The sequence below is a fragment of the Phaethon aethereus genome (genome assembly GCF_964289735.1).
Source record: "Phaethon aethereus genome assembly, chromosome: 3".
Taxonomy (NCBI): Eukaryota; Metazoa; Chordata; class Aves; order Phaethontiformes; family Phaethontidae; genus Phaethon; species Phaethon aethereus.
The window spans coordinates 69,404,910-69,431,023 of NC_138576.1; the positions used below are offsets into that span (position 1 = coordinate 69,404,910).

The 26,114-nt window shown below is 50.0% G+C and overlaps 1 protein-coding gene across 1 annotated transcript in view; it reads right to left on the bottom strand.

Moving 5' to 3' along the window:
- The window catches only part of TAGAP (T cell activation RhoGTPase activating protein), a gene marked incomplete at its 3' end in the record, with an annotated part of 55,806 nt that extends 30,923 nt beyond the window's left edge, over positions 1–24,883 (bottom strand). The window contains exons 1-2 of the mRNA XM_081997030.1: positions 24,628–24,883; positions 14,440–14,528 (exon numbers count right to left, since the gene is read on the bottom strand). Of these exons, the coding sequence (XP_081853156.1) occupies positions 14,440–14,528; positions 24,628–24,705 (167 nt within the window). The 5' untranslated portion in view covers positions 24,706–24,883. The remainder of the gene's footprint in view (positions 1–14,439; positions 14,529–24,627) is intronic.
- Between the last annotated feature and the right edge of the window lie 1,231 nt (positions 24,884–26,114).

Here is a 26,114-nt window from a genome sequence, read left to right on the forward strand (position 1 = left end):
CCTGAAGCACAGAATCCCTTCCTCCAGGGCTGCCAGGAAAAGGAAAATTATTCTGATTTGTGGTGCATTTCCAAATGCATGGCACAGTTACCTGGATGGGACACAGAAGGAGGATATGATCATTTTTACTAAAGGTATGAGCCACACAGAGTTTAGATGCATGCATACAGAGCAGCTGCAGGGGAAAAAACCAACCCCAAAACCCAACCGAAAAACAAACACCAGATACCAGGGATCATTATGTTTCACAACCCATTCTGTGTCTGCTAGGGTTCAGAAAACCTTTCCTTCTATTGCTACAAAAGAGCTGTCCTGGTCCACTGGGCAAATACTTTACTGAAAGTCGCTAGCCAGCTCTATTTACATACTAGATTGCAATGCATCCAGCTGGCACCTGTTTCGAGTGGCAGCATTTTCTGAATAATGGCTTACACAGTCTGCTCAACTACTGATGCGTTTTTGTGAGGATAAAGGGCTTAAGAAGCATAGCTCCCCTCAGAGTGCCTCGCCTCCTTCATTTTCCGCTAGCTGCAAAGCTTGCAAAAAACAAGAGCTGGGACCCCAAAATGAGCACTTTACCCAGCAAAGAGTCCAGAGGAACATTTACGATCCATGAAGCAGATGAAATGTGTTTAAAGGATAGACCTAACTTTTTCTGTGCCGTGGACTTCCATGTAGCTGTGCTAGCAGCCCCACTCAGACCAAGCCTGCCCAGGGAAATTCACTTTCTGCCTTTAGTATCCTCCTGAACGATTATGTTTCAAAGTTTCTTTAAAATAAGCAGAGCTGCTGTCTTGCTCACCTCTGTTTGTCTTGAAGGATCTGCTCATTAGATAGCATCTGAGCCAGAGACTGTATTACCAGGGTCTGAATGGAGAAGTCCAACTAGAAAAGTGGAACTGGAGGAGGAGGAGAGCTGCACATGGCTGAAGGCCAGTGTGGAAGAGCAGTGGATATCGATGACTTCCTCAAGGTGAGCACAGGCTTTGTGCAAGTCACTCTCCTGACGTGAAAGCTTGTGCATTTCGTATATAAATCAGGAAACATCAGATGTCTGGTTTGAAAACCAGTCATGAATGCTTAAATGCTAGATAAGCAATCAACTGTTTTGATAAGGAAAGGTTACTGTGTCAGTGTGTTATAGAGAGGCTGGGTTTGGGGTTCGAGGGTGGGCACACTTGATTGACTCTGATGTTGTTGATCTAGCAATTAGCATGATTATTATTAACCTTGCTTATTATAGCGCAGTGCCTGGGACTCAACCAAATCAGGTCACCATGGGTGAAAGAGGGACCAGTTTTCTGCCTGAGCAGGTTATAGTTTGGACACAGCAGGTGCCTGGGGTCCATGAGAGGAGAAGGTTACCAATTTGAAGGGATCTGTTAATCCCTTTCAAACAAAAAACATGATACAACTTTCCTTGGAAATATTTTTATAACTTAAACATAATAGCCTGGAGAGGTCTGCCATGAGTAGGCTTTCTGAAGTCAGGATGCGGGGGGATTTCCCTGGGGTGAGGGTGGAAGCAGTGACGTGCCCATTTGCAGGGTCCGGGTTACTGAGCAGGGTGCTACTGGAGCAGCTGCGGCCGCTTGACTGTGCTGCTCCCCCCAGCCAGCTCCATGGTGAGCCCCTGTCAGGTAAAAGTGGTAAAAATGCCAAGGGAAAATAGGTTAGATTTGTCTCTTGGCAAAATGAAGGAAAGACTGAAACTGTTTTGGAAATGACTTCTGCATCATGAAAAGTTTAACTGAATATAAAATGCTTTCACTGAAAAAAAGTAAGGTTTCCTCAGCTGAAAACCAACTATTTGAAATGTGAGTCAACTTCTTGCGCTTCTTCCCCCTTCAGCAAGAAAGTCCCCAGGAGTCTTCCAAAAATAGATTTTGAGCGGCTGTTCTTAAGAACTCGAGCTTCTTTCAAATTTCTTCTTTAAGCCAGCACCAAAAAGACCTGTTTGTTTTGTTTGGTGCAGGTCTGTAAAAGCAGAGTCGCAGATTTACCCGGCTCACCTGTGGTTGGCTCAGCAGGGCTCCAAGCAGAGCCAGATTTTCACTTTCGGTTTGGCTCATAGTTCACTCATGCAGAAGTTGAACTTTGAGAAATCCCCAAAGATGAAGCCCGGCCACAGTACTACAATTAGTCAAGTGCAGGATTTTCCCGTCATCTGTTTATAACTGACTGGAGAGTTTCTTGGGTTTTTTTGTTATTTTTCAAAAAACACTTAAGGTATGGGGGTTTCAGGGATTATTTTTAGAGATATTACATGAAAAAAGAGAAGTATAAGTAAAAAAATGCATTTGACTTGGTATTTCTGAAACATAATCAGTGTACACATTTTCTTGTGTATAAGTAGGGTTACTGCTATTAGTCAAGGGGAGATGGATGCTCGTTGCTGGATTTCTGGGAGGCTGTGATCCAGGACCACCATGGGGCCAACCTTACTGTGGATAAGAGCAAAGTGTGGCTGGCTATAGTTAAATATTGCTGCTTGCCTAAGAAAGTAAGGAGTTCTCTGTTTAGATGTCTCTGGAAGTGTTTCGTCCCTTCTAGATGCTTATTCTTTTCCTGTCTTGTAATTGGGCCCTTATTTTGCAATGGAGTGGTGAAAGTGGCAGGTCAGAGTCATGGTCTAAGTCAGGAGAAGGGCCAAGAGTGAGATCTGGCCTTGGCCTCACAGGATTATGTGAACAACACTTTGAAGAAGCTGATGGAAACTGTGCTCAGGTGCGGGCTGCAGGATGAGGAAATATCAAGTAGAAGAGAGAGGTTTTTCTTTTTTTCCTTAGGAAAGCAGGTAACATGGACACATAGGTTCATTCACCCTTCCAAGACAGGAAAGAGTCCATGAAATCATCTAGTCTGGCTGCATGTCCACACTGGAATTTCAGCTAATTAGTCCTGGAGCAAGCCCAGCCAGCAATGTGTGTCTGACTAAAATACTTCTGCTTTTAGTTAAGACATACACCCCCACAACAGGCTTTTCCTGTCAACCTGGAGATTTCAGCAGTAACACCACCATTTACCTTGATAGTTTTTTCCCCATGGCTCGAACTTTCACAATTTCTTATTAACAATGTGGTTATTTCCACATTTTATTTTTCCCATCTTGTAGAGCTACCAATTCTCCTAACACCTATTTCTGCTATTTTCAAGAGCCCCTTGTGGCAGCTGTTGCCCCCACATGAGATGCCCTGAGTCATCTCCTAATCTTCCTCATAGTAATCTACCTGGGCTGATATCCTTCAGATTCATACTGCAGAGCTTTCTCAAACTCTGCAGCAATTTTTATGGGATCTTTCTGCAGCTTCATCAAGTTTCCAAACCCTTTAAAAAATACAGACAGCAGCATGTCAACAGTCCTTCAGTCCCAGTGTTTCAAACACTTTTGTAACGTAAAATTAATGTACTTACTCCTGCTAATTGTTTTTTTATATACCCAAAGGTCACATCAAGCTTTGAGTATATATAATTTGATTACAAATGGTTGTTTTGCTAACAAACAGCTGAAAGTCTCAAGGAAATCCAAACTTGTACCCAGACAGATACGCAGTGTAGAGATAACTCACAGAGGAGACAAGTCTTTTTGACCAAGAGCGTTTCTAAGAGGCAAAGGGCTTGCATACAGTTGATAGATAGTGAGGACAGGGATAAGGCATCCTCCTGAATGAGCTTTGTGGGGTAAGGCTGGATACAAGAGGCTTAGAAAAACAATAGTTGACACTATTCATATTATTTGTATGATGTTGTTCAGTAAGAAGCAGATGCAATGAGTTTGGCTAAAATTCCTGCCCAGGGGTGGGCAACTCAGTGGGACTTCATTTTGACATTAAAGCAAATGGCATTTTGCTTTTATGGCTATAACTGTTTTAAAATGAAATAACATATCCACTGAGGGACAAGTGTAGTGTGGGAAGCACCAAGGGGGTACTTTATCCTCCAGTGGGAGCTCCTCACGTCCTTTGCTTTTCACTGGGTATTTGAAATCTCAGTGACTGCCATTTCTTTCATATGCAAAAATAGCAGCATTGCCTCAGGCTGCAGCCTTATGGGGCTAATTTCTGTGCTCAGGTTTCCTCTCATTAATCCACCGATACATGTGGAGCAGGGGAACCACTGTGGCTGTGTCCCAGCCCTGGTTCCTTCAATGCCTGAGTTTTAAAAGATGTAATTAGAGGACAGGAGCCTGCCACTTAACTTCCCGGAACTGGACAGTGGGATGTAACTGCTGTCTGGGACAAGAGAGAAGACAAGGTTGGTGTTTGAGGATGTAACAGGTCCAGCAGCTGGGTTGTGTTCCTATATAGAACTCAAACGTGCAGACCTATCTGCAGTACACCAGGGTCCTCTGTTAGCTTGAGTGGCCTTATAGACACTTGCACTTGCCCTGGAAGGGCAATAAGGACATTTGCTTCCGGCAAAGTGCAGGTCCGTCTGTGGCTGTAGATCCTCCAGCGAACTGGGCTGAGACCAACTCAGGATCTTGTGCTTCCCAGCCTGCCCTCTCTCATGGAGTGTTGAGAAATGCAGCTGGATTTTCTACCTTGTTTACACCTGGTTCCTGTGACAGGTAACACTGAAATCTTCAGGGACCTCAAAAAGAGCAGTCTCAGAGCAATACAGTGTGAAGCACTCCTTCAGGGCATAGGACGGTTCTCCTACGTCAGACAACTGCAGCTTCATCTGGTTGTTCCCGGTGTTATTCATGATTCGCCATATGCCTTTTCCTCTGCAAAGCAGGTGACAGTGTCATGTGTAGAATGAGAAACACAAAGCGATGCTGCAGTAACACCTTCCTTTTGTGCAACGAGAGGAGCACACTGACGTACACAGTACATGCTGCTTCCTCCTGAGCCCTCACTTGCTGTGCCGGCTGCACGGTGCCAGGGAGCTCAGGGCTGGTGCAGAATTGCAAAGGTTTTGCTGCTTCACTTGACATTTAACTGTTAACCAGCTTTGTGGAGACTGGAGTAAAAGGTGCTGTTTGTAGGAGGTGATGTGTGGATGGGAGAAAAAGTAGGAGTAGTAGGTGTCATGCAGCAAGAGCTGTTTGATTGTGCTTACCCATTTCAACTTTGGTTTTCTTAAGGTCGGAGCCTTTCTGGGTCCCTTGCAGCCATAGGCTGCAGGCTCTAGGCACCTGTGCTTGGCTGACCATGGGTGCTAAGTACTCCTGGCCTGGCTAGCAGGAGATTGCCTGGCAGAGGAGACCCTGGATAACCGTGTGACTGGGCGTAAAAGCCTGCCAGATGTGAGAGCACAGACGGAGAGTGGGTGGAAACCCTCCAGCTCCATTCACGCTGGTGGCTGAAACACCTCATATGGGCTGACACCACGGCACGGTCTGAAGCTGATCTCCAAACAAGCCTGGAGCTGTCTCACCCTGCTAAGGTGAGACTTACCTGGATCTTATAGCTTCAATGAGCACTGAGGGCTCTTTGTCAGGGAATGGGCACTGCCTCAGGCACACGTGAGCAAGGGGAAGATGAGAGTTACTTGGCTCAGCTCAGCCCTGGGGCTTATCATAGTACTGGGAGGGCCCTGCAGCCCTCCATCTCTCTTTTTTCCTGCTCTCAAAGGTGCTTGTCAACACTGGCACAAGTGGGCTGCACAAGTACATGCCAAGTACATTTACATTGGGGTAATAACATGACCCAGCTCTTAGCTGCTTCTTATTCTTATTAATCTCAGTATTCCTCTCTGGGGAGGATGCTGAGGAGGAGGAGGAGGACAAAGTGTGTTTCCTGCAGGCATGCGTGTAGGACAGAAAATCAGGTGGAAAAGGAAAATGCCAAACTTTCCCAAGCCTGAAACATTTAGTCTGGCTTCACTCTGGCTTTAGCCTGGAGTCCCACCCAGGTCAGCTCTGGGCGCTAAAGTGGTCCCGTGCAGATCAGCAATGCCCTCCCACCGTTGCAGGTCAGAGGAGCTCACCTTCAAGCCCACTGCCAGCAGGTGCACAGATTTGCTTTTCCAATCATCCCGGGGGCTCAGCCGGGGCTGGGGAGGGCCCTGCAGCCCAGGCACAGGCAGGGTCTGCCCTGGACACAATGGAGTGTGAGGGCCGAGGGTGGGAAAAGAGGCTCCCTGGGAGGGTGACGAAGGACTCGGAGACACGTAGCTAAAGCAGGGCTGTGCGAGCTTGTGCTAGACGGACGCATGCAGCAGGAATATGGAGAGGGCTAGGGACATCCTCTCCAAAAGGCCTATGGGCTGCCACCACTACGTCCCAAGTACAAAAGTGATTTGGGCTCTCAAGATGCTTTCGAAAAAGAGATTTCTGTGTTTGTGGTTATTTGACCCAGCAGCCCTGGAGGACAGCGAAATAAAGGAGGGTGGCTGGGTGTGGGTCTGGGCCTCTGGAGGGACTGCTGCTCCCCACTGCGCTGGGGCTGACAGGTGGCCACTGTCTGCACATGGGTCTGCACAGCCGGGGCTTGGGGTACAGGCACCCCCCAACCAGTGCAAAAGGCAAATAATCCATCCCTTCTTCACCTCAGATTCCCTCACCTGGAAACTGCACTTCCCTACCCGAACTGGGCAGCCTCATAGGAAACTCCTGGGGCAGCGCCAGGGCAGAGATGTGCTTTTTCTTTGCTTCTCCACGGTGCTTTTCCAGGTGCAATTTGTAGCTTTGAAATGCTCCTCCCTGGGCCATACAGGCAGCTTCTGTTAGCAGACCCCCTGCTCACCCAGTCATGGTGACAACCCATCATGAGTGCAGGGCTGGGGACCTCCTGCCAGGGCTCAGGCAGGGAGACATTTTCTCGCTTGCTACCACTCCTGCCTAGTTTCTTTCTCGCAGGTGGTCTTCTGCCCAACATCCAGCACTTTCCCTCCATCTTTTCTTCATGGTCAAGGTGACGGGAGCTGCTGCCAGGATAGCTGGCAGGGCAGGACAGGGCACCCAGCTGCCACGGAAAGACCCAGTTAGAGAAGGTAGATGGTGCTGTTATCATGGATGTAGCTTCCGAAATGCTCCTGTAGGACCAGGGAATCTCACACCCAGGTCTGATATATGAAATGAACAGCAGGAAAGTGGGTTTGCTGGGTGGGGAAGGGAGCAAAAGAGACCAAGGCTGAACCGCTGCCATGGCTGGGTCCTGCCCATGCCCTGGGCTCAGGGCAGAGGATGGTCTTTTGTGGTGTCCTCACTCGGTGGCTGGGGAGGTGCCAAACACAGGCCATGGCAATGCTGGCATGTTGCATGGGCCTGGCTTTGGGGTGACCTGGCATGGGGGAATCCACATCTTTGCTGTTCAAGGCTATCACCCCGCCAAGCAGGGACACCTTGTCCAAGCCACTTGCTGGGGACAGCCAGCTCGTGCCAGTTTCCTGACGGTGCCCAGGAGCTGCTGGCAAGGAATGGCTGGCCCGGGCAGAGCTGTGCTGGGAATGCCTGAACACTTTCTGATGGGGACGATCCCATTCCAGTGATGGGGAAAGTCCCTGAGGGCGCCCCATTTGCTGGCTGAGCTGGTGGCCAGGCGAGGCCAGGCTGATGCTCTGCTGGCAGGAGACCTCCGCAGGCTGCTGCCTCATGCTGCCGACTATGGGCAGCTCCTGGCTGGGTGCCCTGGAGGCATCACCAGCAATGTCCAGGGTTACCAGCACTCCTGGCAGGCTTGGGAGCACAAGTCCTCCTGCGCGTTAACGGGCTATACACACCTTTCTGAGGTTTCCTAATGCAGCAGCAAATGCCATGCAGAAAACTGCTGAAGTTATCTGGGGGGAGGCGTCAGCAGGGAGTCGACCCCCCAGCCAGCCTGCGACCCCCATCAGAGCAACACTGCTCCCCCAAGCCCCCCCATCCCAGTCTGCCTGCTGGCTCTCCCGGACCCGGGGTGCCAGCGGTCTGCGTGCCGGCGTGCTGACGGCTTTGCTGCCCACCCTGTGGCGGCAGCACAGGGGAAATGCCAGGCATGAATGTCAGCCTTGGGACGCCTACGGCATGTTTCCTTTCCACCAGCAGACAGGATGTAAACTGTCACAGGTGTTAATGAGCCATCGCGAGACCTGCAACACGATGCTCCTGATTTTCGTCAGCGCATCTCTCGGTTTGAGGCTGTCTCTTCTCAGACCAGTCTTTTGACAGGGCCAAAGCACTGAAGCTGCCATCCCTGTAAGGTCTTTTACGAGCTCTCTTTTCTAGGTACAACACTTTTCAAAAAAACACAGAATCCTGTTTTCTAAAAGCAGCCTGTGAGCACCACAGAGTGCTGTCCCTTTCTGGAGAAAGATGTGTTTGTCCAGATGTCTGCAGTACTGCTGGACTCAGCTGAGTCCTAGATGTGTCCAGTAGCAACATCGCACTTGCCCCTGCACATTTATTGTGGCACATATATGGGAATAGCTGTATGTATGCAGAAAGGTCAGAAAAACCTTTTCTGGCTTGCCTGAGAGTTTCACTTAGAAATGAAATAAAATGATTAGCTGTGTAGAGATAAGCTGGTTATGACTGAGGCTTGGACACATAATAAAAGTTTTACTGCTTTAAACAAGGTGTGTTGGTGGAAGCACAGACTCTGCCCCGTGTGGAGTAACTGTACGTTTCAGCATCTGGGAGGGCGGCAGCTGCTACTCAGCAGCTGGATGCTGCTTGCCACTGCCCACCCACGGAGCATCCTGCTCCCACCGGTCTGCAGGTAAAACTGAGCAAGTAAGCTCTCCCAGGTTTTCTCCAGGGGAAAATCTCCAGCTTAGTTCAAGCCCCATCACTCAGCACCATAATATAGAAGTAGCAGACCTGGGACCAGAGCTCTGAACTCCCAGCTGCCGGCCTTTGCTGCTGGCTATAACTTCCAGACAGGGAATGGTGACAAGCAGGAACAGGAGAGTAACAGCTGAAGTTCCTCCAGTCATTCAGTCATTTTAAGCTGCATGGATGCCCCGATGCATCTGCATCTGGGGACAACCTGGACACCCCTCTCGTCACACCAGCAGCATGGTCTCTGCAAGCCATCCTGCTGTGGGTTAACCCCTGTACGGGAGACGCCTCAGCTCCCAATTCACCCCGTCAAATTAATCCAGTCATAGTCCTCAGTGACTGGTCTTGGAGCCACATGTATGTTTATGGTGACATCAGCCAGCGGCAGGGCGATACTGCTTCAAAACATGCTTAGCTTTCCTGGTGTGAAAACCATGTTTTTAGTGTTCATTGAACAAATCTGGGTTGCAACTTTCACGAGACTGTTAATTTACCAAAAGCACAAAGGCGAGTCACGCAGGCCAAGTTTCTAGAGCTCACATGAAAGTTAGAAAACAGGTAGAATGAAAGTTTTAAGGTCTCTACCAACAACAATGACATACTTTTCCCACTGAGAAGCTTTTCAGTTTGGGTGATATTTTTAGGGTTTTTTTTTTCAACAAAAATGTAACATTTCCAAAGAAAGCAGACACCTATAATAATGTCAGCCAACCTCTGAGTTTCTCATCAGAACAGTTTCTATGAACTGTTTTGAACCAACCCCCAAGAGAAGCTGAATATGTTACTTACGTGTTTATAAATAGACCTGTTTTCGCAAAATTTTCTCAAATAAACGACTCTCAGTTAATATGAAGTACTTCCACTTATTACTTGTATAATAAAAAAAGAGGGATCCTCACGTGGGTTAGAGTCCCGTTATACTAACAGCTAATAAGGGGACAAGTCCTACCCTGAAAAACCTCATCTTTTGGGTTTGCTCCAGGTTTCTGCAGTTCCTGACTGTCTTATGCCTACCTCCAAATGAATCACCCCTATCACTCTGTTGAGTGCCTCCTGACATTAACTACTCCTTTCCTTGCCATACCCCTATGAGGAAAGGCAGCATTATCAACCCTGTGTTACAGATGGGGACTTGTGGTGCAGAGAGGCAAAATGTCATGCTGAAGATGATACAGGTCATCTGGACCAGAGCAGGGGGTGGATGCCCACTCTTCCCTTGAAAGGCAGTACCCTACCCACTATGCTTCCGTACATCTGGTGCTATGACAGTATTATTTTTTTACTCATTATTTTCCCATCAGTCAGCCTGTGAAAGAAAACTCACAGTACTATGATCAGCTGGTTAAACAAGGGAGCTAAAGCATTTAGCTAGTATAAGCACACAAAGGATGAAAAATGGAAGAAGAGAGTAAAAGTGAATGAAGAGAAATAGTGAAGGGCAGGAGCAGCATGGTTGTCAAGAAGTAGTAGGAGGTCATAGAAAGGAAATCGAAGCTTCAAGCTGACCCATAAAACTCCCTAGTGTTACCATCAGCCCCCCTGATTTCACCCTCAGAGATCTTGTTTTGCAGCAGCCTTCATTTGACTCATCTACACCTGCCCACTTCAGTCCTGTGGCCAGCAAGAAACTCTCTCACCTCCTTTAACCACAGCCTTCCACACAAGGGTCTCTGCCGCCAGCCCCCAGACTCTGCATGACTCACCCCTCTGCATCTCTGCAGATATTTCCCTGAGGTTTTTCAGCTTGGCAAGGCAAGTCTGTCACACCACTGAAAAAAAAAAAAAGTAGAAAGGCGACTAAATGCGGTTGCATGATGACAGGAATCAGATCTTCAGTGTTGGGATGGGATCCAGCATCTCTGTGGGAGAGTTCAGTACATGCTGTGCCTCCCTGCTTGGACCTGGCTGCCTGGGCAGGGGAAGGAGCCAGGGCAACACAGAAAAGATCACACAGAGCCCAAGCTCCCCCACTCCTTGTTCTATCAGTGTGAAGACTGCCCGAACAGATGTTTCCCTCTGCAAGGAAATGCAGTGCTAGCTTCGCTATCAGGCTGGAAGTCAAGACAGCAGCTAATTAAATGACCTTCCCAATGTCACAATAAAAGCTGCAAATCAGACTTGCCTCACTCTCCTGAAAGCCCAGTTGAGTGTCATCTTCAGTACACTGCTCCTCTCATCTTCTGCAATTGCAGTCGTGGCAAGAGTTGATCTGGGTCCACTGACCTCTCCAGCACTATGTCAGTGGAAAACCCAGTGGAAAACTTTCGGGATAGGAATCCTGTCCCCATAAATGTTTGAAGAGGATGCACCTTGTTTAATGTCTTCCCTTCCAGGAGTAGGTAGTGAAGTTAGCACCTAATGAGCAATATGCAAACTCAGCCTCAGAGGTACAGAAGATGCCTGGTATAAAAATAAACATCAACTGTCAGGAAATGTCCTCTGGACAACATCCCAAGGAATAAGTTCCTCCAGGGTCTCAGTTTGCTATGGAGGATGTGTGCTTGAAAACAAAAGGTTTGCCCTACTTCTTGAAGTTTGTCGTTGACAGTTTTCCAACATAAATCCAAAGGATTTCTGATTGGCACGTTGGTTAATAACCAGAAAGTAAGTGTAGGAGTGTGCTTATGTTACCTTTTCCCAATGCTACTGGTAATTGCTAAGTAGGCCCAGAAACCAGACACTGCAGTGACATTATCTCATGAGCTAACTCAACAGTCAATGTCTGGATCTGCACTAGTTGATTACAGCATGTCCTGCATGCTACTGCAACCAAGAATTGGTTTGAGAGATGAAGGAAACTAATCTCTAGGCAGTTGAATCTGCAAAATGAATAGACTCATCCATTTTCTGGAAATTACTTATGGTTCAGTTACTATAACCACTTGCATTAGCCCAGTCAGGTAGTTGATGAACCTCTGTAGGGGAACGGGAAAATCACCATTTAGACCGAGAACAGTCAGGACTGGATGGTTCATGGATTTGGCAACCAGATTACAAAGACTTTCACCTCCACTTGAAATTCATCCTCGCTGTATGGTGGCTATGAAGGGTAATGCTCCAGTAAGTATAGCTTACTACTTGCACAGAAAAATTCAGGGGACAGTCCATCTGTGACTGCTCTGAATCGTGAAAGGTGACAGCTTTATGAAGGTGGGTTCCTTGTGACAATTCCAACTTGTGACAATTTTCCTGCTATTATAGAGACTTTTCTATTTACGCTTCTGCAGGTTCACAGGCTCTAGACCATGCCTGCAGGCAGCACATCTGGAGTGTTGCCCAAGATGGCAATGTTTTTTGGAATACAAAAGACATTTTTAATTTAAAGGCTGATTAGTTTATGCTGATCACAAACAAGAAGCTCTTTCCACAGGGCTTTGTGGGCTTCTCTGAAGCCACTGGCAGCTTGGCCACGGGGCTGGGAGGTCTTGGGGAGGGACAGTGTCTGCAGCACAAAGGCAGCTGGGTTTAGCCTGACTTTCACACAAGCCTTTTCTGAGCCTCAGAGGTTTTATGTATTCATTGACCCAAATGTATAAAGTGGAAATGACACTTCCTTTTGCGAGATGAGCTAATTCAAGGCCTTTGCGGCCATTAGTGCTGGGAGGCAGCTGTCCCTGAAGCAGCTGGGGCTCTGCCTAGGCTATTTGGCAGGGTTAGCACCAGCTTGAGGGCTAGGCAAAGCAGGCAGTCACCCAGGGAGCAAGCTGCTGAGACTGCAAAAACCATCACAGCTCTCCTGCCCACACTGCCTGGACAGTGATGCTCCCTGGGCAGCCAGGCTGGCTGTGGAGGCAAGGCAAGGGGCGAAGGGGCTCCTGCTGATCCGCTGCTTGGAAGAGCAGCAGCCCCTGCTCTGCCCTGTCCCAGCTCACCCCCTGAAGCACAAACAGACAACCCCAGGTCCCAAGGGTTATTTCTCCCAGTTCGGCTGCTTGCCTTCTCCCTCCCTTTTCCCCATGATAGGGGCAGCCCGGTGCTGGCAGCTGGCGTTTGCTTGTCCTGCTGAGATACCTTAAACTGGCTTTGTCTGCAGGGGTAGGAAAACAGGGGAGACTGCCAGAGCGCACCTCCCTCCTCCATACACCCAGGCCACAGGCAAACTAGCTGTTGGCACCAGCTGCAAATTAGCTGATGGCACCAGCAACAACATGGATTACACCACTGGGAGTGCACTGTGCTCTTGGTAAACGCTGCCTCCTGCAGAAATGAGAGGGAGGACTTATATATTGTGCATGAAGCGGGGGTGAGGCACTGGGACCACCTTCCTGCCCAGCCAGGTCTGTTCTCACAGACAGAGGTCTGAAAGCCAAAGCCAGAGGCTGGAGGAGGCCGGGACTTGGGGCTGGAGGGGAGGCACGACTGCCCCTCCAGCCCGTCACCCATCACCAGCCAACACAGGGATGCTGATGTCTCCTTCCTATAGAGGCATGACAGCCCCTTTTTCCTGCAGGCTCCTGGAGTTTGTAGGGCTTGGGGAGGGCAGAGGGGGGTGGTGGTGATAGTATTTTTCACTTGTAACACCTAGTAAATTATGGCATCAAAGAAAACAGCAGTGAGTCCTGGGCACTTGTTCAGTATTTGAGTTCCATCTGTCCCTCCAGGCTGTAGGATGATTCTGGGCTCTGAGATGGAGCCGTATGGCAAGCCAGGAGGTGTCACACAGAGCTGCTGCACAGACTTCAATCAGGAACGTTTCCAGCAAAAGGAAAATGTGTTAAACTCAGCCTCAGAAAACTCACACTCTGACAGCTCCTGACGTTCGTGTCAAGAAATGAATGCAAATAACGTGCTCATTCTGAAGAGAGACATAACTGAAGAAAAATTAACTGCAAGTGCTTGTACAGCACAACTTGCCCCATTCCCCAAGTGAGGAATGCTCAAGGACTCAGACTTTTGCTACCTGAAAACCCAAGATACTGCTGACCTTCCCACCTTTCCTCTGTAGACTTTTTTTTTTAACACATAATGAGCCTACTTGCAACACCACCATGCCCAGTTAGCAGTGTGTTTGACTAACTGGACTGGGTTTATTAGAGGGTAGAAGGGAAGTCAAGGCATTGCAGTGAAGTAGCTGCAGTTCAAATGATCGTGTTCCTCTGCTTATGGGAAATCAGATTAATGAAGGAAGGAGGCACTGCCACTACCATCAGCAGAAATTTCCCATGGGTTTGGCTAGGCAAGCCATGACCTGTAGCAAAATAAGGCAGTAGATGCTATCACAGCCAGCTCTTCTGCCCGTTTTAAAGGCTTTGCTACCCAAAAGAAAGAAAAACAGTTGGGAAGCAAAGAATTGAAACGCTCAGCAGGGGCAACTGCCAACAGAGTCTTCTGAACAGCAGAGGCAGAAACTAATACGAGCAAGGAGCCAGCACTGCCAGCCCTTGACGTGGGGTGGGAGAGATGGGAGGAAGAGGCTGAGCTCCTGCTGGGCTTACACAGACCTGGTGGGAGGGTGAGAAGAGCAGCCAAGGGCAATGCCAGGACGTGCCATTCCCATTGCCACTACCCCCGTGCCCCTCTACAACAGCAGCCCCCGCTCTGCACCTGCAACGCTGCCAGCCCCGGGCACCATGCGTGCGCTCTCCCATCTACCACCCGCCTGGGGCTCTCTCATGCGGGACTCTGACAGCGGCGCCGCGTGATATGTGCACGCGCAAGCCAAGGTGTATCGCCTTGCTCCTGGGCATTAAACATCTGTGCAGGACTGTGTATATGGCACATGGTGTACGTACCTGGCTGAAGGCAACCATGGTTTGCTCAAACCTTTGCTGAACAAGAGCGATGGAGCTGAACACCGGCGGGGACAAATGGGCTTGAGGGGCTGAAAATGAGAATGAGTTTGTGATCAGCTTCCACCATCCAGAAAAGCTCCCACCAAGGTGAAGGATTTGAGGATTCAGAGGAGTTGTTGCTACAAAGTGTGTATAGGGAAAGGATAAAGTCTGTTTGTGCTCCTAACTCCTGGATGCTGCCAGATTTCCCCTCGAGTGCCAGGACTTCGACAGCCGCTGCCCCGCAGAGCCGGCCAGGCACGGCAGCGCTGGCCAGGGCAGGTGCACAGCTGCAGCATCGTAGGCGAAGCCCTGGGGCCACCAGCCGAGGCACCCCGGTGGGTGTCTGTCCAAATTAGGGCAACCTCAGCACCAGTGTCTGCACGGGGGCTGCTCACCCCAAGCTCCTTTTACAGGCAGCGGAGATACATGGGCACTTGTAGGGCACCATTCTTCCTTCCCCACTTCTGCTGCCAGCCTTGGGAGAAGAGGAGCCGTGTCCTTTCCCAGAAGTGCCCGCTTCTCCGCGCTGACTATAAAAGGCCCCCGGAGCAGCTGAGTTGGATACAGACCTCCACGCGCTAACTCTGTAATGCAGGGTGAGAGGAGGCCACTCTCGGTAAGCCCAGCTGGGCTCCCAGAAGCCCTACAGGGGCAACCAAGCTGGCTGCAATTAGAGATGGGTAAGCTGCCTCCTGCAAATCCAGAGGGGAGCTGCCTGCCTCTTAAAGTGCCCAAATCCCTCAAATCTGTGCATCGGGACAGCAGGGTCTGTGTGGCTGCCCGCCATCCAAACGTGAGCATGAGCGCCAGGGAACAAGGCTATTTCGGGAACAAGGCTATTTCGGGAACAAGGGACACAGCAGAGGAGCATCAGAGGCAAGAAGTGGCTCCTGCTGCCAAATGTTGACATGTGGCCAATGAAGGATGGGTTACCGCCCTTTGGGGCATGCCTGTCTTACTAAAGTCATATTTCCAGTATTTTTTTGAGATAGTTGAAAAGTAAAGGGATATATTTACAGACAACATTCTGAACATTTGGCCCCATTTACTGAGTGGAAAAAGAATTACTAAAAATGTCATCTGTTTTTTATTGAGACTTTGTCCCAAATTCATCAGAATTTCAGCACCTTTCACTCCTAACTCTCAATTTTTACTCCTGAAAGTTGTTAGCAGCATACCACTCCATGTGGTTTACAAATGGCAAACAAGCCCTACTATCTGTGTCTGCAGATCTCCTCTCCTGGGAGAACTGGAAAAGTGGCTTCAGTCTTCTGCTGGGGAGTCGCAGAGGAGATGAGATGAGAGAGGGTGGGTGGGGGTGTGTGTGTGGTGTGTGTGCGCGCGCGCGCACCAAAGTGCTGCTGCCAGAGTTGGATGTGACATGAGGAACTGACTAATTTCCTAGAGGGCAGGAACCAAGAAGATCTCATCGAGTCAGTGCAAACCAGGCCAGTGCAAAGGCGGGTGCCTGTGCGACGTGGAGCAGAGCTGGCGGCACCAAGTGCTCCATGAGGGTGCCGGGGACCGAGCACTGTGAAAGGCGATGGGGAATCGAGCCGGCCAAGACCACCTCTGTGGTGCCCCAGCCCATGTAACCCGGAGCAAATGCAGTTTCCCAGAGGAGATGAGTGATGCTCCTGGCTGTTATCAGCAGAGAATAGTAAAACAGTAGCAGGAGAAGTCACCTCACTCTCGCTGCGGGGAAAGGTGCTGGCACGCGTGGCCATGCAGCTGCAGTAGCACTGCGGCGAGATCCTAGAAAACCCCTTCCTGCTAGGAACAGTGAAAGACAGGAGTGGGCACACTGTGGTATCTCTGGCTCTGGGGGAGAACTTGAATTCCAGGGATGACACTGGTATCTTTACTCCTGCGACCTCTTCGCATGTGGGAGCTTGTCTGACAGAAGTAGGTGACACTGCTTCATAGCTGCAGAGGAGCTGGTTTCTGAATGCAATGGTTGTTCCCATGCTTATACTATCATGGCCCTTTTTGCTGCCTACCTTTGACAAATACCTTAAAATACACAATCGGAAGTCAAAAAAATTAACATTGAAATTGCTCATTATGTACATGTATCTGTTATCAGAGCAGCAGGTTCTTTCTTTGATAAACATTGACTCATTATTACCAGAAGCTCTTCTGAAGTAAGCTGCTTGACAAAAGGTCAGTACGTGACAAAGCCTGTGTTGCTCTCATGGTGGTCACTGCAGAGCATGTGGAGTTAAACGTGTCTTGAGGAAAGGTTATTCTCCTAAGATCCTGTAGGGTGTTGTCCTCACACTTGAGCCCACCAGGACTCCAGCTCAGGGGAGTCCTTCAGCTCCAGCTCAAAATATGGTACATGTCGGGGGGCACGGTCTGTCTGTCGCTGATTTTGCAGTATCAGGATAAATCATGAGTCTAGTGCTAGAGGGACAGAAATAGCCTCACACTGTGGGGGAAGTGGGGGACAATCCTGACCCAGCCAGAGGTCTCTTTTCTCCCTGGTTTATTACGTTGTCTCATGAGCTCTGACCATACCAGCTTATAAAACTGTCAGTGTTGTCTGTCATCCCACCTCTGCCTAAACCCAACAAGGACCGTTCAGTGCAGACTCCCAAACAAGCTGCACGTGGGAGGGCAGACACCACTTTCTTAGTCTGCTGCGACGTCTGCCAGCAAGCGGCACCGAGAACGAAGGAATGTTCGGCCAGGAACCATTTCTGAACCCACCGAGGGGCAGCGGAAGGCACGCTCTCTGCGGAGCAGAGCAGGGCGGCTCAGGGAAACACGACCTTCCCGGCTGCTGCCCGGGGTGGGGATGGGGGTTACCGCTGATGGCAGCACGACATGTCACCAGGAGGGCAAAGTGGGGAAGAACGGGGTTGTTCCTGTCCCTGAACCAGTAGGAAGCAAATTATTCCTGCTACTGTTACTCCTGTTATTCTAGAATTGCCACAATTTCATCTAGCAAGTGCATATAACAGAGACCAAATGAGCAATATGTTTCAAGTTACACATGTACACATACACACATTTTGGCACCAGTGAAAATACCAGACCTGATGTTCCTTCTCGCACTCCAAATATGAGGGAGAGCGAGACCTGGCCCTCGGCTGTGATCTGGAGGGTCTCTGCAGAGGCTGAGGCATGAACCCGTGTCGCTCCTGCGGGCGCAGAGCCACGGCAGGTCCCACAGAAACCGCTGCACGTTGCAGCTGGGTTATGTGCTTTAGCAGACCCAGCTCTGGGCGGGGGACAGGGTCTGTGGCAGTTCGCTACCTCCTTGCAGAGGTGGGGAAGCAAGGCCCTGGGCCCGGCAGCAGGGATGGGGTGTAGATCTTCTTTGATTCACCCAGCTCTGGTGCTTGTCACTTGCAGAAGGAGTGTGCTGGCTGAGACGGGTGAGAAGTCCTTCCAAATGATTCCCTCCCTTAGGTCTCTAGGAGATGGCCTCTCCTCTCAGTGAATTGAAAACAAATCCTGTCTGGGTGGGGTGAGAGGTTTCCTACTGCGATTCAATAGCAAAGGACTAAGGCTAGGAAGTGGGAGGTACTGGGATATGGGGAATCAATCCAGCGCATGCAATGTGTTTCAGATAAAGACAAAAATTACTTCATCAGGGTCCAGGGACTGGCTATTTCCAAATGGAAAGAGCATTCAGTTTTTATGGTCTTTAAAATCAAATTAATGCCTTGTTAGAAGAGTTTGCGTAGAAGTTCCCACATGGGGTGTACATTTTTTACTTCTGGCCTGAGCCCTCTTCAGTGCAGGAAGAGCCCCGTGAAAAACTCCCACCAGCCCCTTAGTACTGCTGAGCCAGCCTCTCCCAGCCTTAGCACTTCTTCACAGCTGCTGAGCCTCTTTACTGGGGACACTCTCCGCTTCCCAGGCTCCTGTGTGATCCCTGGTACAACACCCCTGCTCACTCTGGAAATCCCATAGAAAGCCAGTACAGGTGGGCAATGCCGAGGTCAGGTTGGTGGGGAAAAACCTGGACCTGGGCAGACTTATATGTGTCAAATGTTGTGTTTGGTCTTTAATTTACACAGAGAGGATGCTCATTTTAATTTGATTTATTGAATGAAATAACGTTAAGTCATGTACAAAAAATTTATTCCCAGATGTTGCTGCTACTTTGGTGAAAAAAACCTATATGTGATTTTTACTGAAAGACTGCAGCAGGCACAGAGAAGCCAAATTAACTTTGCCCTGTGGTCCAAGAGTTGGGAGAATTTGAATCCATTTAGAATCACAGAATCATAAAATCATAGAATGGTAGAATCATAGAATACTTTGGGTTGGAAGGGACCTCTAAGGGTCATCTAGTCCAACCCCCCTGCAATGAGCAGGGACAGCTTCAACTAGATCAGGTTGCTCAGAGTCCCTGTCCAAGCTGACCTTCAATGTTTCCAGGGATGGGGAAACTATCACCTCTCTGGGCAACCTGTACCAGTGTTTCACCACCCTTGTGAAAAATTTCTTCCTTAGATCTAGTCTAAATCTGCCCTCTTTTAGTTCAAAACCATTACCCCTTGTCCTGTCACAAGAGACCCTGATAAAAAGTCTGTCCCCATCTTTATTATAAGCCTCCTTTAAGTACTGGAAGGCTGCAATAAGGTCTCCCCGGAGCCTTCTCTTCTCCAGGCTGAACATCACCAACTCTCTCAGCCTGTCCTCACAGGAGAGGTGTTCCAGCTCTCTGATCGTTTTTTGGCCCTCCTCTGGATCCGCTCCAACAAGTCCATGTCTTTCCTATGCTGAGGGCTCCAGAGCTGGACGCAGGACTCCAGGTGGGGTCTCACCAGAGGAGAGTAGAGGCACAGAATCACCTCCCTGAACCTGCTGGCCACGCTGCTTTGGATGCAGCCCAGGATACGGTTGGTGTTCTGGACTGTTGAGCACACATTGATGGCTCATGTCCAGCTTTTCATCCACCAGTACCCCAAGTCCTTCTTGGCAGGGCTGCTCTCAACCCCTTCATCTCCCAGCCGGTATCGATACCACCAGGGGTTACCCCAACCCAAGTCTGCACCCTGTACTTGGCCTTGTTGAACCTCATGAGGTTCACATGGGCCCACTTCTCAAGCTTGTGCACGTCCCTCTGAATGGCATCCCATCCCTCAGGCACGTCAATCACACCTCTCAGCTTGGTGTCGTCTGCCAGCTTGCTGAGGGTGCACTTGATCCCACTGTCTATGTCACTGATGAAGATATTAAACAGTACTGGTCCCAGTATGCACCCCTGAGGGACACTGCTTGTCACTGATCTCCATCTGGACATTGAGCCATTGACCACCACCCTCTGGATGCGACCATCCAACGAATTCCTCATCCACCCATCAAATTCGTATCTCTACAATTTAGAGAGAAGAATGTTGTGGGAGACCAGTATTTATGCCAGTATTGACTATCAATTACATGGTAATTTCTCTCTTTGTGGGTTTTCCCCCACTTAACAGAAATCTTTTCTTGCTTAATGGAGGATATCACAGTACCTGCCACAAGTTAAACTCCAGCCCTTCTTACTCTAGCCTGTAACCTGCTCTCATTCCGAGACACACAGCAGATGACACAAGGACGGCAGCTGCAGATTGCAGAATTGTAGGTGCACTCACTGAGATCCATTTGCTTAATGAAATCACCTACATGTACTCCACAGGGGCTTCATCCCAGGCATCCAGAGGGAGAACTGCTTGAAGACTCAACCATAACCAGGAAAACAGGAGGGAAAGCTCAAAAAGTACCCTGCTGCTCTGCACGTTGTGGCGGGATATAGGGTACTGAGAGTGCTGAACAAGCCCGGCACCAAATGATTTGCTTTTTGAAACTGGCAGACAAGTCAAAACTCCTTTATTAGCTCAAAGCACTCCACCAAAAAGCCTGAAAATCCAGAATTTAGTCATTCTTTCTTGGATGGGCTAACCACGTGCTGCTGTTTTATAGGTGCAAACGCATCACCAGTTTTTACTCATTCAGGGAGCTTTCCAAAGTGTTACCTCCTTCAGAGATACACAGGGAGATGATTTTTCTGTCTGGAGAGGCTTTTAGGTGGCAGATTCTTCAGCAGGCAAGGGCCAGCAGCAGCTGAAACCTAAACCTGTTTCTAAAACCTTGGACTTCTCTTTCTTCATGACTTTCAGAAATAACCCCCACATCTACAAACCTACTTCTGCAATCCTTTAGGAGGAACTAAAAGCCTTTGTCCCCCTCCACCACGCTAGGCAAGAGTCTTTGTGAAAATGGCAAACCCATGTCCTTCCTTCTCCTCCTGAAAAAATCCATCACTGGTGAAAACACAGAAATTTCACACAGTTCACATTAAGTGATCATTTAAACCAAACCCCACAAGACACCAGAAGCAGAAGTAGAGAGGGGAACCCGGGAGATTTCCAGGAGGTGTGCTGGCAGGTAAAGTTGCCTTTCCTTCAGCTTTTCCCAGGGCATACACCAAAATTCCCAGGGAACTTCCCATCTCCGGCCATGTCATGCATGTGCACATGTGGAGGAGGCTGAGGAAAGGGCAGCTGTGACCACCCCGGCACATCAGACCACCAAAAAGGGGAGAAAAAAGGGCTCCTAGGGAGGATGAGTCTTTTAAAATAGCTTTTGTCTGGACCTCTGCCCTGGTTTGTCTCTCGCCCGAGGCCAGCAGCAAGGAGGGGGCAAGAACCATGGGGCAGCCCTGCTCCACCTTGAAAGTAGGACCACCTCTCCCCCCGTACAGCCAGGCCTTGAGCTCCCAGTGGTCACCACAGCGGGGTGTCCTCACCCGTAGCTCCCTGCCTGGCCACGAAGAGGAAGGGTCTGGCCGCATCCCGCAGGGAGGCCAGCGGGCACAGCCGCCACCACACAAGCACTGCCTGAGCAGGGAACTGATGGGGCGGGGATGTAATGGGGGTGAGCGGGATGATGGGAGCAAGGGACCAAACCTCGTTACCACTGTATAGCTGGTGTTGTTCAGGAAGGGTAGGGGAAATGGAAGAAGAGAAGGAGGACAGGGGATAAGCCAGGTGGGAACGGCTGGGGTGAGCTCCCATGGTCACGAGGGAGTGGGAAGGGCTCGGAGCAGGCGGCGCAGAGCAGGAGCATCCAGACTCTCTCCGAGGCAGCACTGCACTGCCAAACCAAACCACCTCCAGATGCTGCCGGTGCCGCAGCTCAGGCTGTGCCTGCAGCAGCCAGCACTGCCCGCCCCAAGGCAGGGCTCTGCTCTGCTCCCTGACTGATGGGGACGGCCCGGGGATGCTGCTGCCCAAAAGCGGGCAGGGGCTGAGCGTGGCAATGTTAGTTGGCATAGGCCAAACCAGGGCTCGCTCTAGCAGTTTATGCATGATATTATAATTTATACTAATTATAGATGATTGAGCTGCAGTGCCAGCGAGGGGTCTCAAGTGCTGCTTAATCTACTAGTGTAGACATACCCTGAACATTGACAGGGCCATGCCCTGGCCATTTCTGCAGCCAGTCCCACTAGCTGACATTTCAGATGAGCCCCCCTCGGTGGGTGTTTCCCAGCGGCACATAGATGGGTGGCATCGGCTGGCTCCTATGTTCCCCATGGACCAGGGTGGCTCTGCACTCCCTGGGACCTGCCCTGTGCCCCGCTGCCCCACCGCCCCCAGCAGTACCCACACGAGCTGCCCTGCAGGTACTCCCTTAGGGTGAGGAGTTGCTTTGGCTCAGTCATGCAGGTTGGGAAGGAACTTAGAAATACAGGCAAGAGGAGGATTTCTGGTCTCTCTCATATCAGTGTGGGCAGAGAGTGGTTCCTCTGAAATAAGTGGCAGCACTCTTGATTTAAGCTACCTGTCCCAAGGTCACTGGACTGGCTCTAGGCTTATATGGAATAAATCAGACTGGAATTTGCCTCGAGCTGGTCTATATTAAAACTCTTTTACAAAGCTACTTTGTGCTACTAATGTCGCTGGAGTCAGCGCAGTTACTCTGAACTTCTAACAACACACTAACAGCAATAAACAGTCTTTTATCTAAAGAGGTTTAAAAAACGACATCCTGGTTATGGGAACTGGTGAAATTTTCTTTATTGACTGTGCAGTCAGTGTGATTTAGAGCTCCCAGAGGGGCTCTGCTGCAGGCTCACTAAGAGCCCGCTGTGAAAAATACCCGCAAAAGCTCTGCTGGGCACTGCTGCTGTCCCCAGCTGCAGTGGCACTGGAACTTCATCATCATCATCATCTTCTCACCCTCCTGGTCCTGCCTTCCCGGTGCCCTGCCCTCCTGTGGGACCAGTTACTTGTCTGGCATCACACCCTTCCTTTCCAAGGTAATAAATTACCGCAGGATGCAGTTTTGCACTGGACTTCATTAACCGCAAACACCATCACACCATGCAAGGCAGACATCCATGACTATCTGCAGCAGATACGCATTTCTCAAGCTCCCAGGAGGATCCATGGGTCTGTGGCAGATGGTGCACCGGACTGATGGATGAAACGGGCTGGGGAGGCGATTCACCCTTCTTGTCTCTTGGGATCATGTCCTAGTACAGCCTGGCACCCCTGTGATGCTCCATTCCCGTGCCAGTGCATGGTTTATGTACGTTGTTAATATGGGAAAAAATAGGATGTAAGTTGAGGAGCTTTATTCAGTACTGTCTTGCTCCATTTTCGGGGACCATTGGTAGTCTGAAAAAGTATCAGGCTTAAGTAAAATTCTGGGTGGCCAGATCCATAAAATTAGAAGCAAAGACAAGACTGAATGTCTAAGTGCAGTAAGATGGATCCAGCCCTGCCATATGGGTGTGAGTGCCTTTATGCCTAAAGAAAACTGCATTTTTTCAATGTATGTTGAAGGGTTACTCTTAAAAAAATGTTGTGAGAAAAAAATTGATCTTGGGGCAGTCAGCATCCCAATTTTCCCTGCTAAATAATCACTTTTTTCTTTTTCTTCCCTTCCTAGATTCTCATCAGAAATAGAAAAAATAAAGAGAGATTAAAAAGAAAAAAATGGGAAGCAGAGAGAGAAAATTACACTTATCTGAAATTTCAATTTTTTACAATGCCTCTGCTGACAACTTTGAACAAAACACATTATTTTCTTTCTCTTTTTCCTCTTTTTTTTTTCCCAGTAAGCTTTTTCTTACTGGAAAATAGTCCATTTCTGCTAACAGCCCTACTTATGAAGAGCAGGAGGAACAATGGAAACCCAGATCAGTTGGCATGTAAAATACACTTTCAGTCATTACACTTGGAAGCTCGGAAGCTCTACTTAGGCTCCATGCATCTCCGTGTGAGCGATTCATGCAGAGAGCCCCTGCCACTAATCTCATTTTTTGTGGAAGGGCCCATTTGTCAAAGCTGACAACGTCACGAAGGAACGCTGCATTTCGGTGCAAAGATTCAGTCCCCGGCAATTTTCTTTTTGTTTCCCAGCCAGCAGCCAGCTCCTGTCTGAGATCAGAGTAAATGCTGTAAGGGTCCCTTCTGGCCCCCCTCCCTGCTGACAGGAGGCACGGCTGCAGCTGACCCCCCCCGGGGACCGGGCTTTGGTCCTGGGCCCCCCAGAAAAACCGGGTGCCGCGGGACAGAGTTCGCAGCATGCGCTGACGTGAAATGCGTCTCTTGCAATGATGTTCAACCTCTCCATAACAAGAACAATAACAACAGCACCAAAAAGCCCGCTTCAACTCTTTCCCTCGCAGAGATACAGCCAAGAAACCCTCCGAGTTTGTTTTAACCAATACCCACTTACTGGTGGCTGGGAGGTTTGGCTTTTGGCTTGCTTGTTCTGTTTTCCAGGACTCTGCTGCCCTAAAGCGGTGTCTGAGCAGTTTGGCCAGGCAGTGACAGCGCCAAGCAAGCTCTTCGAATTCTCTCTCTGGCAAGAGGTGGGGGACTGCACGTTTGCCTGATGTTCCGGCTCTGATGCCACCCTACTGTCGGGCTCGCCCTTAGGCCAACGGGGCTGGGAGCAGAACTCGCTGAGCCCGGCGCCCGAGGAAGCGCATTTCTAGTCCTAACGCCGGAGAAGTCTCGGGTTTTGCCTTTTACCAAATTCCAGACCAGGCTGAAGGAGCCAGACAGCTCCTCAGCAGTCCCCGCCCCCGGGCAGCCTGCAGCAGCACCCACCATCACCTTTAAGGCCCGGGGAGGCGGGGTGCTGCCCCCACCCCGGCCCTTCCCCGCTCCGCCCCGCCGCACTCACCGCCTCGGCCGCGGGGACTCCGCCGCTACCGCCGCCGCCGCCCGGCCGCGCCGCCCCGCCTGCCCGCGGCCCCGGCATCGCGCCGGGAGGCGGCGGGGGGAGCGCGGGGCGCAGCGCCGGTCCGCCCCGGGCGCGGACTCGCAAGCGAGTGAGCGGAGACCCCGCTTGCCGGCTCCCCTCCCCGCGGGGGGAGGAGTCGCTCCCTCCCCGGGCAGCCAAAACCTGAGGCCGGGCTCTTCTCGCCGGAAAAGGGGGACCGACGATCAATAGGCGTAGGGAGAAGTGAAATGAAAAGTGACTTAGAAAGGGAAAAAAACCCTCCACGGCTGCTTATTCCTTTGCTCGTGGCGCAGCCGAGCCCTCCCCGCCAGGATTACTACTGAGGCGGCGCGGCAGGTATGACTGTAATGCCGTAGGGTGTGGGAAATAACGAGCACGGGTGCTGGGGAGCTTGCAGCCCAAATCTGAGTCCAGCAGGCATGCAGGAATGAGGGATGGGGCCACGGGACGTTAAGGGTAGGGGTCTGTGTCGCCACTGGCCTGGAGGTAAAGGCCAGTGGAGGTGAATGTCCCTACAGGCATCTGGTTTGGTCTGTAAAAAGCATCCTCAGCCTCCTGGGCACAGGTTTGGGGAATCATTCTTTTAACTCAGGCACGGTGCTCTTAAATAACTGGGACTGACTTTCTACTGCCCAACACACTCCATCATCTTATTGAAATCTAAATGACCCAAGCACAGGGGAGCTTTATCAGGTCCAAGTGGGCTATTTCTTCCATGGACTTGCCTGTATTTAACCATCGTATTTTACTAGTGACTTGCTCTCACCGAGTTGTGCTGCTTGGCAGCTAGAGATAAAGCTGAAGGATTTGTTTCAAGCAATGATGAATTGTTTGAAAATGTCCCAGATGGGACACTACCTCTTGCAGTCCAGGTTATGGTATTCAGGCTAGGAAAGAGCATAGGAACTGCTCTTCCCCATGAGAAGGACAAGCATCCTGTCAAATGTGAGCTGGTTATTAAGAGCTCCAGTTTGTCCTTGCAGAAGGAGAGGGATGAAATACCATGTTCCTGCCCATCCACAATGCACTCCCTAAAAAAAAACCCAGAAAAATATAGCACCTTTCAAAACCACTCAGGTCCCTTGAAAGGATGGGTAGATACAGACTCCCGCAAAAGTCACATCTAACCACAATGTCTCTGCCCTTGCTTGTGTACAGCCAGCTGCCGCAAATCAGTTGCCTAGCTCTGCCAATATTACCCTCCCTTTCACAGCTCTCTGTAATCCAGGGAGTTCACAGAGTCACAGAATCTTTAAGGTTGGAAAAGACCTTTAAGATCATCAAGTCCAACCATCAACCCAACACCACCATGCCCACTAAACCATGTCCTGAAGTGCCGCGTCTACGCATTTTTTGAATACTTCCAGTGGTGGTGACTACACCATCTCCCTGGGCAGCCTGTTCCGATGTTTGACCACTCAGTACAG